This window comes from Lissotriton helveticus, chromosome 8 (assembly GCF_964261635.1).
Source record: "Lissotriton helveticus chromosome 8, aLisHel1.1, whole genome shotgun sequence".
NCBI lineage: Eukaryota > Metazoa > Chordata > Amphibia > Caudata > Salamandridae > Lissotriton > Lissotriton helveticus.
The window spans coordinates 1,651,952,237-1,651,967,001 of record NC_136069.1 but is presented as its reverse complement, the minus strand read 5'-3'; the positions used below and the strand labels follow the sequence as shown (position 1 = coordinate 1,651,967,001).

General features: G+C 43.4%; 1 protein-coding gene across 5 annotated transcripts in view; it reads left to right on the top strand.

Annotated features, from left to right (window-relative positions):
• Positions 1-14,765, top strand: part of APBB1 (amyloid beta precursor protein binding family B member 1) — a 295,415-nt gene that overhangs the window by 221,965 nt on the left and 58,685 nt on the right. For all 5 annotated transcript variants that reach the window (XM_078658717.1, XM_078658716.1, XM_078658720.1 and 2 more), the window contains one exon: positions 4,729-4,843. In XM_078658717.1, the coding sequence (XP_078514843.1) occupies positions 4,729-4,843 (115 nt within the window). The remainder of the gene's footprint in view (positions 1-4,728; positions 4,844-14,765) is intronic.

Genomic DNA, 14,765 nt, shown 5'->3' with positions numbered 1-14,765 from the left:
GGAAGGATGAATGGATGGAGCAGCAGATCAGCTACTGTGCTTTAGAGTTAAAGCTGTATTTTTCTCAGCACTCAGTTGCTTTTAGATTTGACTCTTAATACAACAGTGAGTTATTATTACAAAGTATGAGCATATGTGGGTTGCAGGCCTAGCCTCTAGGTTTTCACTTTATTATTCGCACAAGCTGCCCTGTGTATGTGTAGAATAGCGTTTGCAGTCATCTTCGTACTCATATACTACTATCAGACATGTGCTACATCTGGCCCCGTCCTTATTCAGAAATGCCTCTGACGTGGTTGAACTCTGCATTTCTAAGGGACAGTTCCCCTGCTACAGGTGGACATCATTTTCTAGTTCCATTAGCAGGATACAATTTGCCGTTTTAGGTCTGGCTTAACAGCATAACTGTCTCTGATCTTATGTGATCAGCTGAAAGAAGAGTGTATGTGAGCACTGCTCTGGGCTGCTCCCACATGTGGGTTTCTGGGAGCACAGTATTAGATTTGGTAAAACTTTTGTGCTTCTGCTGAAAAAGAGTGCCTGTATTGCACTTTTTGCCTTTGAGGAAAGCTTATGCTCCGTGCAGTTGGACTGTCCTGGTTATGGTGACAAGCCATTGATCAAGATTATAGGCATGATCTTTTTATTATTTAAAACGTAAGCAACGTTGAGTAGGCCTGACACGCGTCTTGTAAAAGCACGTTAGTCAATAGACATTTAAAGGTGGATTCTTATTTCACTCTGTTAAAGTCTGTCAATAGATATTTTGTTGCATGAAATCTCATAGACTAGTACAGTAGGCAACAGTTTTGGGTTCCACTTTGACAAAATCTGAGGTTAAGCCATCTCCACTTTGATGGTTGTATGTGTTTTTGCCAATTGTAATATTGCATATAATTGTGTAATTTTTGTCTGAACAATTGAGTGGTGGGAAAGAGTCTGTGTAATACAATTAGGTTTGGGTTGGTTCTGGTGAGAAGCCAATGGCAAAGGTCTACCAGTTTATTGGGAAATGTCTCCACTGCCATAGGGCTGATCTGTTTAGTATGGAAATATAAGACAAAGGAAGAAGAGCTATCTTAATTGTTTTGAAAGCCATATATTTTATAAATAAGTAGGTCCTTCAGGGTGGATTGTTAAGGCTGTAGACTGATACTTTGCTTCATGGAATCTCACAGATTGTCACAGTAGGCAAGGGCTTAGGTATTGGTTACTCCACTCTGACAAATCCTTGGATTTAAAGATTTGCAGTGTGATAATTCTTTGTTGGCCCTTTTGAGGGCAAGTGCGTATTGTTTTACCAAGGGTAACGTTGTACAGATTTGTAATTTTTGGACAGGTTATACCCAATACACCAAGGCTAAGTTGGTTATGGTGACAGGTCACTAATAAAGGCTATAGGCTTTGTGGTACAATGCAGAAAGTTATTGCAGATGCTATACGTCTGATCTGCTTATGTAATGCTACTATGAAGGCGGTAGGCCTCATGTCGTTACGGTGAAAAATATATATGTAGGCAAAATGGCACTTAGGGGGAGCATGTCTTTACACTGTGTTAATCCCTGTAGTCAGGTGTGCTGTTACTGAGAATTTCACAGATGACCATAGTTCACAAGGGTTTTGGTGTTGTTTACCCCCTCTAGGAAACCTTTGTCATACGCGATTTGCGCAGTGATAATCCTTGCAAGGCTCTTTTAGGATGGCTTTGAATACTGTTTCGCCAATTGTTATTTTGTGTACATTTTCAATTTTATGATTGTATGCGAATGGTTGCTGTGGGGGAAAGTTTGTGCGCAGCACAGGAGTCCTGGGATGGTTATGGTGAGAAGCCAATGATCAAAGTTGCAGGCCTGATTGGTTCATTGGGTAAAGTTACGTCAGATGGTATAGGTATGTTTTTTGTTTCTATGAAATGTTACAACAAAGGCACTTGGCCTTATTTATTGTTAAAAACATGCATTGAAGCCATCCATCATTAAAAGGTGTATTATTTTTACAGCATGCTAAAGGCTGGAGACAGGTATTTGGAACATGGAATGTCACAGGTTATCTTAGCTGTAAAGACTTTTGTTGCTGGTCAACCCTTCTGACAAACCTTAGGGGTAGAAGATATGCACTGTGATAATACTTACTAGCCTGTCCTAGGAGGGCAGGCTTACCTGTCTACCAGATGAAGTCTGTATGATCTGAAAACGCATACATATCTAGACATACATAGAAGAGCTTGGGTCAGCCCTCTTCGACCATTATTCTGTTAGTGTCATTCTGCTCTGCTTCGTCCATGGCAGCATGGGCACTGGGTCATCCTGCTTCAACCAGTGGGTAATGGAATTTTGCCTGATCACGTGCACATCCTCTGGAAAATGAGTGTGCTTCAGTGCCAGGCCTGGTGGGCTAGCTCTTTAGTTTTCAGTTTTATACTTTTATCGGCTTAGTTTTTTTGAGCATATTGCATCTCCCCAGACAGTGCTTCTGAACTGCTCACTGCTTATTTCATCTGCTCAGTCCTGCATCCTGTGCAGCCATTGCTTGTATACTGGGCCGCCATCTTCGAATGGCATTGTCCATAGTTTTTATTTGCAATACCATGAGGGCCAACTCTTTGCTTCTAAACGTGGCTGTCCTATTATTTTGATTGCAATCACACACTTAGGTGGCAGCATGCTTTCTTTTTTCGACTTTTATTCTTTTCATTTATCTTGCATGTGCTTGTTGAATTTGTGCCTGTTTATTTTGGATTGACAAGTAGGGGAAGACCAGAAATAATCAGTGGGTGGATAAATTGATGCAAGAATGAGTGACAGAGTGCTTGCAATATGACCTATTGCAACTCAGCAGTGACTGAAGTACTTTCAGGTATAAGCCAGACATATTCGCAGTGTCAATCCTTGTTTAGAGAAGCCTTCAGAAAGCTTACCCTACTCTGCTTTGTACTGCTAAGCTAGCTGCTGACCAGCATCCATGGCTAGCTCTCTGGTCTGCAAAGCACCTTATAAATCCCACATCCACATTTGTGACTTAAGTCTTGTGGTTGAGTATGTTATTGATCCAGCTCCCTATAAACGCAGCAGTTGTAGACCTCTCCATACGTGGACTCTTATTGTGTATGTCTAGCCTTGGGTGACGAGTGTAATGTAAAATGGCTGGTTACATTTGTAGTTGCCGCTTGGATTATATTGAGACTTCCTGGGTGGCTGAGAGATGGGGAAAGTCTACCTGATTGACAACCTCCTGCTGTGCTTGGACAGATGCATGGTAAATATGCGTGCAGTATTTTGACATTGTAGTGGGAGATTGATCCCATCCCTGGCATATAAGAATACACGATAAAATGCATGCTAAGAAGATGGAGGCCTTCACAACTATGTGCAGGAATGTAATGTTATCTTCTGGCGCTTGTGTTCTTTCTTTCATTCTCCTTCTCGACTGACTTTGCTGTCTTCTGAAACTTGGACCGCTCTTTGGGACGAAGGGAGAGGTACAGTATCATCAAAGCCACCACCAATCATGACCCATCTCTCCTCGTCGTGTGACCTTGTCACCATTCCCCATGGTAGTGTACATCGATCCCATGTGCATTTTGAGACATTCTTTAGCTCCCTCTAGACCTCCCACCCAGCCACCCATGTCATGGGAACTGGTGTACTGTACACAGGGTAATATATGTGAAAGCAAGTTGACATTGACTATTCCATGTTCCTTGTGATTCTTAACTCCGAGGCAAATGATCTGGGGGCACTTAAAGATTCCACGTAGCAGAGAATGTCCCTCAGTGGACAAATATAACCCTGGTGGGGGAAAATGTGTCTTTTAAGTTGGAAAATTACATTGCCTTCTATTGTTAAACAGTCACATTTGCTATTTCTGTATTTTTATATAGCACATTTCATCAGGAGATCTTCCTAAATGCACTTAATTATTTCAGATAAGTGAAACACACACTTTTAAAAGTTGAGGTGTCTGAAATAGCTTTTTCTGATACCATGGAATAGGTAGCCACAGTGCACTGCAACATACTGCCTACCACATCCTTTTCTTTTGCTCAGGTACTGCTGAGTGGTTTTATTTTTTTATCTATATTTCCCTTTTAAATAATGATGTGCTCCCAGAGGTAAGTCATTTGTGTCAGGTGATCTAAAGCTGGCATTCTGAAACACAGAAATAAGTACTTTGCATTAATTTGATCCTTAGAAAAGCGTCTTCATTTCCTTTTATTGATTTTGCTGTAGGTAACAGTTTCAGAGAGCAACATTTTATGCTGCCTGTGAAATATTGCATTGTCTGTAGAAAGGGCCTTTGTTATGGCTAAATAATAGATTATTGTAATAGTAGCAGGAAGGGGTCATGATCACAAACATCCTAGAGCCTTCACTTAGTACTTGATGCACAGCCTAATCACTGGTCATAAGCAGTTATAATGTCCAGTTCCATGCAGCATCTGTCCTGTAAGATGTCCATCTGTCTGTCTATGTCCTGTTGACATTGGAACCCCTCTCCTCCCCACCTGTGGTCCAAAGTAAGAGATTCCAGTCCTCATCTTCCCTCCATTGTTCACTGGATTCATCTTGGCTCAGGAACCTCTTCTAATGCACTTGTGGCAATTGCAAAGCAGGGTGGCAACTCCGGAGCTGGATGTGAAATGAATTTGCCACATTGGTCCATTCTATGTCTATTAATACTTGTGGAATCTGCGGTCTCATCTGCCTCTGCTCTCCTTTATCCATTCAGGGACTTTGCATATGTCGCAAGGGACAAGATGACCCAACTGCTGAAATGTCATGTCTTCCGGTGTGAAGCTCCTGCCAAGAACATTGCCACCAGTCTACACGAGATCTGCTCCAAGGTAGGGGCGAATGCTACTTTAAGGTCTCTAGTGTTCACTAATGAGTTTGCCATTAGAAGAACCTACATTGAATCTCCTCCTACTCCATATGTTTAACTTCTACTTTGTATTGAAGCTTTCATCATATTGTATCAAATAAGTGGGAATTGTTGGCACAAAATCCAGTATCTCAAATACTGCACTATGCATAGGTGCTGTGGGCAGGTGGTGGGGCCATCACCTGTTCCAGGGGAAGTATTTTCTGCAACTAATAAATCTTTTAGTAATCCACAAGGAGGACTAGTTCAGCCTCCTTGACTTCCTTTTAGTCATTTCTATGCCTAGTTTTATTGCAGTATGGATGCTGTACACACTTCCTCTACCACTACCTGAGTCCTCAAGCAGGATGGCTAAACGTGCAACAGTCTTTATCCGATTTCTGTCCCCATTCTTCACAATTCCAATCATGCATATTATTAGCATCCTTCTACTAGTATTAGCTTCACCTGACCATAAGCTCCATCAGTTCCCTTATTCGATGAGGCCATCTTCAAGTTTCGCCTCTTCCTCAAAGAAGTCACTTAATCACCAGTAAAGGGCCACAATTGTGCTTTTGGAGTACAAAATAGTTCAACGGTCTATATGTATGTGTATGTTTATATATGTGTGTATGTGAATATGTATGTATGTGTATGTATATATATATCTATATCTCTTATCCAACGAGTAGCTTGTGAACTACTGGTAGCTCTCTAGCTACCTGTGAGTAGCTCTCCTGTGTGCAGTCCAGCCTATTAAATTAGATGCTTTTGTTTGGTTGAATTAATATATGTATACTAAAATTGAAAGGTGTTCTCAGAAACCATATCATTTCCAAAATCTTTTTGAATATTGAATCATGCAGCTTTGAGAGACCGATTACTAATATTACTTCGGTGCCAGGGGCCATTGCATCTGTGGCTGTGTTTTTCCCTGGTAGAAGGATTCTAAATTGACTAATCCTTTTTTACATTACTGCTGGTAATCCTGCATTTAGGCGATCACAGCTGGTAAACATGCCTAGAGTGGTCACTAATGTAATCTTGTCAGATGTGTACAACACTAATCTTATTAGTAGCTTGGGATGATTGAACATAAGTAGCTCTTGTTAGTGATACGTTTGGAGAATCTCTCTCTCTCTATAAATATATATTAGAGAGATAGAGATAAATAAATATATATTTATCACCAGTAGCAAGTTATAGTTAGGACCTAGTTTCAATAGCAAATGCATTTTTTAACTAACCTATAACTTTAGCGTTTTGACCAATCTTCATGAAATGTTCCCCCAAAAGTGTCAAAAGAGGTTCTGTGTCATGGAAAGTTTGGGTGTGATCTGTGCAGTGGGACCAAGAAATAGGGGGATCCGTGCAGTGGGGACCGAGAAATAGGGGTGGTGAAATAAGTGTGCATTTGTTATGTTTATTCCCATAGGAACATGCTGTCGGACATACAACCCGAACCGCTGGACAGAATTACATTACAATTTGGTAGAAAGGTAGATGTTGTTACGCAGATTGGGCTTTTTGTTATTTAGTGCAAATCAGTTCTTTAGTTATTGAGAACTGAAATCCGAACAGTATAGTGATATCCTTAGCCGCAGATATTTCATGGCGACTTCGTTGTGAAATCGGGACGTGTTTGAGGCAAACCATGAAAGCGTGGACCAACAGGGATGCTCTTATTGACTTGACACAACCTTAACAGAAAGTTGTGGCAGTTTTGTGGTGCTTACGAGTACATTGCGGCATGTTTGAGGTGAGTCAGGAAAGCCCACCAACAGGAATGCTGTGATTGGCTGGATGCAACCTGAACAGAAAGTTGCAGCCGCCATTTTATGTATCTGGGACAGTTCCCAGAGATGACAACTTTTTTTTTATAGTGAAATAAGAGGTCAGAGTGGAGGTATTCTGACCCCATGTTTGACAAATGGAGATATTAGTGATACAAGTTGTATCCTGAATTAATTTTTTTATCACATGCAATATTTGAGACGTCGCCGCGACCTCCAGCGCTGACCCCGTGTACGACACCCTGCGTCACTGCGAAAATGGAAGAGATTTTAAAGATGATTTTTATACAAAGTAACTTAAAAAATATGATTCTATACAGTGCACTAATAAACACCTAATGTCGAAAATACTTTAAAATGTGTGCATGTGTGTTTTACAGTTTATAAAGAAAAGGCAGGATCATCGCTGTTACTGACATCTCTGAAATAAAAAACAAAGGTTACAGGACGTTGTAGTTAGGCTGACATTTCACTCATACAAAACCAGAGAAATTCAGCAGTTATAATTAGTTGAGCTAACTATAACTTGCGCCCCCCAATGTGCTGCTTATGATCACATATTACATCACTCATGACATGGTCAGTGACAACTGTGTCATGTGACATGGTCAGTGACATCACTCATGACATTATCCAGTGACTGAGTGTTTTTAAATTGTTTGAGTGTTAAATATATATATACTAAGGTGTATTTATAAATCATTGGGTATCTGAGTGCCTGTATGGATGATTCAGTGGGTGCGTGACTGACTGTATAAGTGAGTGATTAGGTGTCTCATTTAATGTATGGGTGAGTGAGCAGGCTGTGAGAATATCTGTATCTGACTGTCAGTTGGCACCTAAGTGGCTATATGGGTTGGTGAGTGGGAATGTGACTGGCTGTATGGGTGACTGGCTGGTTGTTTGAGTACCTATATGGTTGTTTGCCTGTTTGTGTGGGTGGGTGAGCGGGTGTGTGGCTGCCTGCATGGATGAATGAGTGAGTGAGTCAGTGGCTGTATGGGTTAGTGAATATGTAAGTGAGGGGCTGTATAGGTGTATGTTTGTGTCGGTGAGTGAATTGATGTCCGTGGTATATGGGTGAGTGCATATGTGAACGGCAGTATAGGTGAGTGTTGGAGTATATGAGTGACTGTGTGAGTGAGGGATTGTGATAGTGGCTGTATGGGGTGAGTGTGTTTTTTTAAACAAAACAACCAATCCGAGGGTCGGAAAGAGGGGGGAGCCTACACAAAAGTGATAAAAGGAGTACTAAGTGAGAACTTATGAGATTAGAAAGAGTAGAAAAGACCCTTAGGAAGACATTGGATTCTCATCAATCACCATAATGAATCAGTATCATCATCTGGGTATCCTTCCAGCCATCCACTGTACCTCTTGATCATAGAGGTTATCTCCGTGGAATAAATCTCAAGTGGGTCATGGAGGAGAACCAGAACAGAGAGAAAGCAAGCTCTCTAACAATAATTTAGGGTCATTATTGTTTGTTTTTATTGTCCTTCACCGTCTCACGCTGTTCCTATACCACTTGTCACTGCACTTGTCACTTACACTAGCACGCTCAGTGCACTTTTGGTTGTTATGGTTACTTCAATCCAGTTGTAATGTAGTGCTGATATAACTACTTATCCAGTATTAGGGTATCTTTCATAGATTCACATGCCTGAATCATTCCCCGTCAGGATGGGAGTCCCCGGTACATTAGTAAAGTAATGTTCTATTAGACATAGAGAGTAATAGACCTAAGGCCTCACATTAGTAACATATCCAGGTCCTTTTGTAGTAAGGACCAAACTCTTAGAGAACAGTCAATCAGCTATCACCACCCTCTGGAACCTTCCTGGAAGGAGCTCTAGTCCCTCAGATTTTCTACCACATGTCGTGCTAAGGGAGTCTCCACTGAGCTCTGCTCAGGTTTTCCTTGTTTCTTGGATTCAAGTGATTTTTCTTCACAGTTATCTTTGTCTGAGTGAAGTCCTATCCGTCTTCATGTCAGACACTCCTAAAAAAGGCCTTTTTAAGCCCTGTGGTACCTGTAAAAAGAAGAGGTTACATGTTGATGATCAGCACAAAGTCTGCCTCTACTGTCTTTATCCGGACCATTCACCTAAGGACAGCAAGGTATGTTGTACCTTTTCTACTAAAACATTTAAAGACTGTGAGGGAAGGCTTTTAACTTGGCTGCAGAGGCTTAGGGACAAAGAAGACCCCTAGTCCTCTGAGGAGAGTGAGTCCTCATCAAAATCCTCCTCTAAAACTCCTCAAGAAAGGCCCAGAGATACCTCGCCAAGGTCCTTCTTCACAGCATCCTCAAAAGAAGACGCAGAAAAAGTCTTCAGAAGCTACAAAACCTAAAGATTTACCAACCACGGAGACTCCTCCCCTTCAAGGTTTGCGGAAACAAACTTCTAGCCCTCTGACTCCACCGCCGAGGGTTATACACACCTTCAAAAAGCCTTCTTCAGCCCAGTCGACTACCATCTCGTCGACGGTGGCCTCGAAGACGACAAGATCTCCTTTTACAGTCACCTCCTCGGCCTCGTCTGCATCCATCTCGTCGACGACATCGTCAACGGCACATACCCCTTTGTCGGCGAAGATCAAGAAATCGTCATCAATGTCGAAGATAGCGTCGACGTCTTGCTCGACGACTAGCACAGCGACGAGTGGTTCGTCGTCGTTGATGATAGGCACGTTGTTGGGACGGGAATTCTCCTGCATGTCTCTGAAGAGAGTGCTTCCCCTGCCTTATGCTAACCTCCAGGCAAGTCGCTCAAAAGATACTGTATAGTTTCTAGATCCCTACCTCAGTGAGCATGACAATCATGCATGACCACTGAGGGTCTCCCTGTTTACATGGATTGAGACACTAGAGCTTGGCTCTGAGGTCAGAGAGTGGCTACTCTCCTCTCTATTAAGGCTGTGGTAGACTGACAGTGGTGGCAGCAATAAATCTATAGTCAGGAGAGGTGAGTCCCTAGGAACCCTCCTGACCAAGTCTGTGCAGTTTGCCAAGCCTGTGGGCCTGTTGCCTTTGTCTGACTGATGTATGTTTGAGAGCCCGTGGGTGTACAGGGGAAGAATGGGGATTTGAGCCAGTGTGAGGAATGTGAGCTGTTCTGCTGGACATCCCAGCTCCCCGTGCCCCTCCCTATTTCCTTGGAAAGGCCTGTTGGGCTGGGGTAGACACTCCACTCTTATCTGGGTTTAGCTGCACTAACTTTGTGGAGAGGACCCTCCCCCACTGGTCAGGGCCTCCTGGGCTGGAGTTAATTAAAATTCCTCTCTAGGGAGTTGCACAGCCTGATACCAGAAAAGGACCTGGTACATGCTTTACCCATGCATTGAACACGCAGTGAATGGTTTGTGATTGGAGGTGTATTCACGATGCAAAAGTAGCAGACCCTCTGATTGGATGAGCCTATCAATCAGAGGTGATAAAAGTCTGGCCTGAGTGGTCAGCTGTTGTTCAAAGACTGGTCTATGAAGAAGATAGCCAGCCACGGACCCGCAGTGTGAAGACAGGCGATAAGACTCTGTTCACTGTGTCTGAAAGGAAGGCATCAGCAACATTAAGGACCAGCTGTTCTGTGAGGCTTGGGGGAGCCTGCGCTTTGGACCAAGGAAATTACAGACAGCTGCCCAAGGTGTGGAAAGGAAGCTTGTGGCACATCACCCAAGGTGTGGAAAGAAGCTTGCAGCACATCAAGAAAAGCTGCTGGAAAGAAGCTTGCAGCACATGACGAGAGCCAGAGAGGAGGAAGCTTGATTCTAGTCTTTGAAGGTGAGATCAAATCCCCTCTAGGCTCCTCCCTTGCGCTGTGGGAGCCTGTACAAGCAGTAACTGGGAATAGAGGCCAGTGAAGCAGGCCCCCACCTTTCTTTTTGTGATCTCTGAGGGTATCAGGGTGAACTGGCACTCTGTCCAGCCACTACCCTCCTACAGCTAGCCAGTGGCTACTGGACTAGTGGGACTCCAGTAAACTGTGCCAAGACATCCGGCACCTGTGATCAGATCCCTGACACCACTAGAGCGGTGTCCTCCCTCACAACGGGAGGGCACTTCTGTTGCTTTGGGTGGGGGGGGTTATGGGGCTGATCACGAACATTTGACTTCACATCATATGCTGAAACTATATCCTTTCAATCCAAAGTTTGGTATCAAGGCTCTAGTGAATGAGAGCAGCCCTGTGTAACATGATCTGTAATATGCAATGCTTACTGTGTGTTTTCATGTTAACTGTGTTTTTATAGTGCTTGGCATCTAGGGGGTATAATACTGTTTGGGGTCAGAACTCTGTCCCAGAGGGTTGTAGAGACTTCTGGTTTTCACTGTTTATCCTAGTTTTATGTGTAGTATAATTATCTTATGTGTATTAAAGTACTTTTCTTTTATAAAAAGTAAAGCACAGACTGGACATTGAGTTTATCAGCTGGTGGTACGGTTTACACTGTATTCTGAATGTCTAACCCCACCTCACCTCCTTGAGTAAGCCTTGGACTGCTCTATCTCACTACCCTGAGAGAGTCAAGTGCTGGAGAGGAGTACTTGGTTATCCAGTTTTGGGTCCACTAGTACTGAGGCCCCGGGACACCAGTGAGGGAACACTCCAGTTGATGCGATTGGAGCGCAGTTACCCCTGAGTGCCCTGGTGCCCAGGAAGCCGGGTCTAACACACGTCGTCGAAGAGTGTACAGTCGACGACTCTTCGGTCGTCGACGTCGTCTACCACATCGTCGACGAGAGGTTCCCCATGGACACCAGTGCCCATTGTGACCATCGACGATTCATCGTCGGCGACGAAGATACCTTCGACTACCTCGTTGACGACGCCTAAATCAAAGGTGGAAGTACATATTTTCAGCTGATATTTACAATACAAAGGCTAACCCCTTCCCTTACATCACGCAGCAGGGTCCAACCATTACCTCCATCATCTTTTAGATGAGGATGAAGATTCGGACGAGGACAGCATGTTCAGGCTGCGAGAAGTCCCTCTGAACTTAATGTCAAAAGGATAGCTGCACAAGCTGGCAATACATGGCGTGTAGCTAACACACAAGCCCTCCTTGCAAGATATGACAGGGCTCACTATGATCAGTTAGAGACACTACTACAACATCTACCTGACCAATATAAGGTGCAGGCAAACAACCTTGTACAAGAAGGCAAGGTAATTTCAAATGCCTCAATCAAGTGGCCACTTGATGTAGCGGACACTGCATCTAGAGCTGTGGACACTAGTGTCCTACTTAGACGTCATGCATGGCTACGCATTTCAGGATTTAAGCAGGAAGTGCAAACTACCATCTTAAATCAGCCATTCAACCAACATCAATTGTTTGGACCAGAGGTAGACATAGCACTTGAGAAAATGAAGAAAGACACCGATACAGACTAATCTATGGGAGATTTGCAATCCACACAAGCTAGAGGCTCCTTTCATCGCTCCTTCTATAGAGGAGGCTCCAAACAGAATGGAGCAGACAATACAGCTTCCTTCAAATCCAATACACAGACATCCTCCAGTAAAGGATATTTTAGATGAGGCTATAGAGGCAATAACAATAAAGGAAGAGGTCGAGGTAACAACAATAATCAAAACTCTTCCACCACAAAACAGTGACTTCCCTCTGCTCCCCCAACAGCACTCCACTCCTGTGGGGGGCAGACTAACACAGTTCCTACCTCGCTGGAATTCCATCACAACAGACAGGTGGGTAAGACAAATTATCCAGTATGGCTACTGCCTCGAACTTACAGCTACCCCTCCACACATACCACCCAGGCAGCGTCCAATGTCTGCAGAACATCTTACACTGCTCAAACAAGAAGTCCTATCACTTCTTCAAAAGGACACTATAGAAATAGTTCCTTTACAACATCAAGGGACAGGGGTTTACGCGCTGTATTTTCTAATACCCAAAAAGGTACTAAGACCAATTCTCGACCTCAGGCCCCTCAATCACTATATACACTCAGATCATTTTCATATGATCACCTTACAACAAGTGCTCCCATTGCTGCAACAAGGCGACTTCCTTACAACACTAGATCTAAAGGACGCCTACTTCCACATTCCTATGCATCCTTCTCACAGGAAGTATCTGAGGTTTGTACTGGAAGGACAGCATTATCAATTTAAAGTTCTTCCATTCGGGGTAACAACTGCACCAATAGTGTTCACAAAGTGCCTAGCAGTAGTAGCAGCACATATCAGAAGACAACAGATACATGTCTTCCCATATCTAGACGATTGGCTCATAAAAGCCAAGTCATTCATTCAGTGTGTCCAACACACATCTCAGACAATTCAAACATTGCACGACTTAGGGTTCACAATCACTACACCAAGTCGCACCTACAGTCCTCTCACGTACATCAATATTTAGGGGCTACAATAAACACGTCTACAGCTCTAGCGTATCCCAGTCCAGCAAGGATACAGACCATTCAACCCTTAGTCACAAAGTTTCAACATCAACACGCTCTCCCAGCCAGAGTGTTCATAAGACTAATAGGCATGATGGCATCTTGCATCTTTATTGCACCATATGCAAGACTGCTAATGCGTCCGTTACAGGAATGTCTAGCACAACAGTGGAATCAGGCTCAAGGACAACTAACAGACCTGGTGTTGGTGGACAGCCACACACATCGCTCTCTGCAGTGGTGGAACACCAAAAACTTGACAAAAGGGCGGCCGTTCCTCGAACCTGTTCCACAAATAGTACTTACAGCAGACGCATCTCACAGGATGGGGAGCCCATCTCCTACATCATACAACTCAAGGGCAATGGACCATTCAACAATGATCGTTCCATATCAACCACCTAGAGCTGCTAGCAATATTCTTAGCGCTCAAAACTTTCCAAGTAAAAGTACCAAATAAAGCTGTCTTAATCCGGACGGACAACATGACAGCCATGTACTATATACAAAAACGGGGGTGGGGAGCACACACTCTACAGCTGTCCCAGCTAGCACAGAATATTTGGAGATGGGCCATTCCACAAAACATATATCTGTTAGCAGAACACCTTCCAGGAGTTCACAGTCAGATAGCAGATATGTTAACTCAACAAATGCACGAATGGGAACTACATCCGCAAGTTCTTCTACCATTCTTTCACAAGTAGGGTCATCCATACATAGATCTCTCGCCACACACGAAAACGCAAGTTGCCCAACCTTCGCCGCCAGGTTCCCACACCCGCTGTCCAAGGGCAATGCGATATGGATGATCGGGCAGATTTGCGTACGCTTTTCTGCCACTACCACCAATAGTGCGCAAGCTACGACTACAGTCACTCAAACTGATTTTAGTAGCTCCCACATGGGCCCGTCAACTGTGGTAAACAACAATGCTAGAACTATCCCTAGCTCCACACCAAAAACTACATCTGACACCATCCCTGCTAACGCAGAACCATGGAGACATCAGACATCCAGACCCAAGCCAACTGAATCTGGCGATCTGGCTCCTGAGGTCTTAGAGTTTGGTTATCTTAACCTACCACCAGACTGTATGAATATCATTAAAGAAGCCAAGAGACCTACTACTAGAGCTTGCTATGCTGCTAATTGGAAAAGATTTGCCATTTACTGCAACAATAACCAAATTGATCCCCTAGATGCGTCCATCCAAAATATCATTTGCTACCTTCTACATTTACAAAGATGTAACTTGGCATATTCATCTATACGCCTACATCTGGCAGCAATTGCAGCATATTTACAAAATAGACAACATCTGTCTTTATTTAGAGTGCCTGCTATTAAAGCATTTATGGAAGGATTAAAAAGAATCATTCCTCCCAGGTTACCACCCTCTCCAGTGTGGAACCTAAACATTGTTCTTACAAGGCTCATGGGACCACCTTTTGAACCTCTACACAAATGTGAACTGCAATTCCGCTCATGGAAAACAGCTTTTCAGGTAGCTATTACCTCTCTTAGGAGAGTTAGTGAGATTCAAGCTTTCACTTTACAAGAACCATTTTACAATTACACCGTAATAAAGTGGTTCTCAGAACAAACCCTAAATTCCTTCCAAAAGTCATTCCTCCGTTTCATTTAAACCAATCTGTAGAGTTACCGGTGTTTTTCCA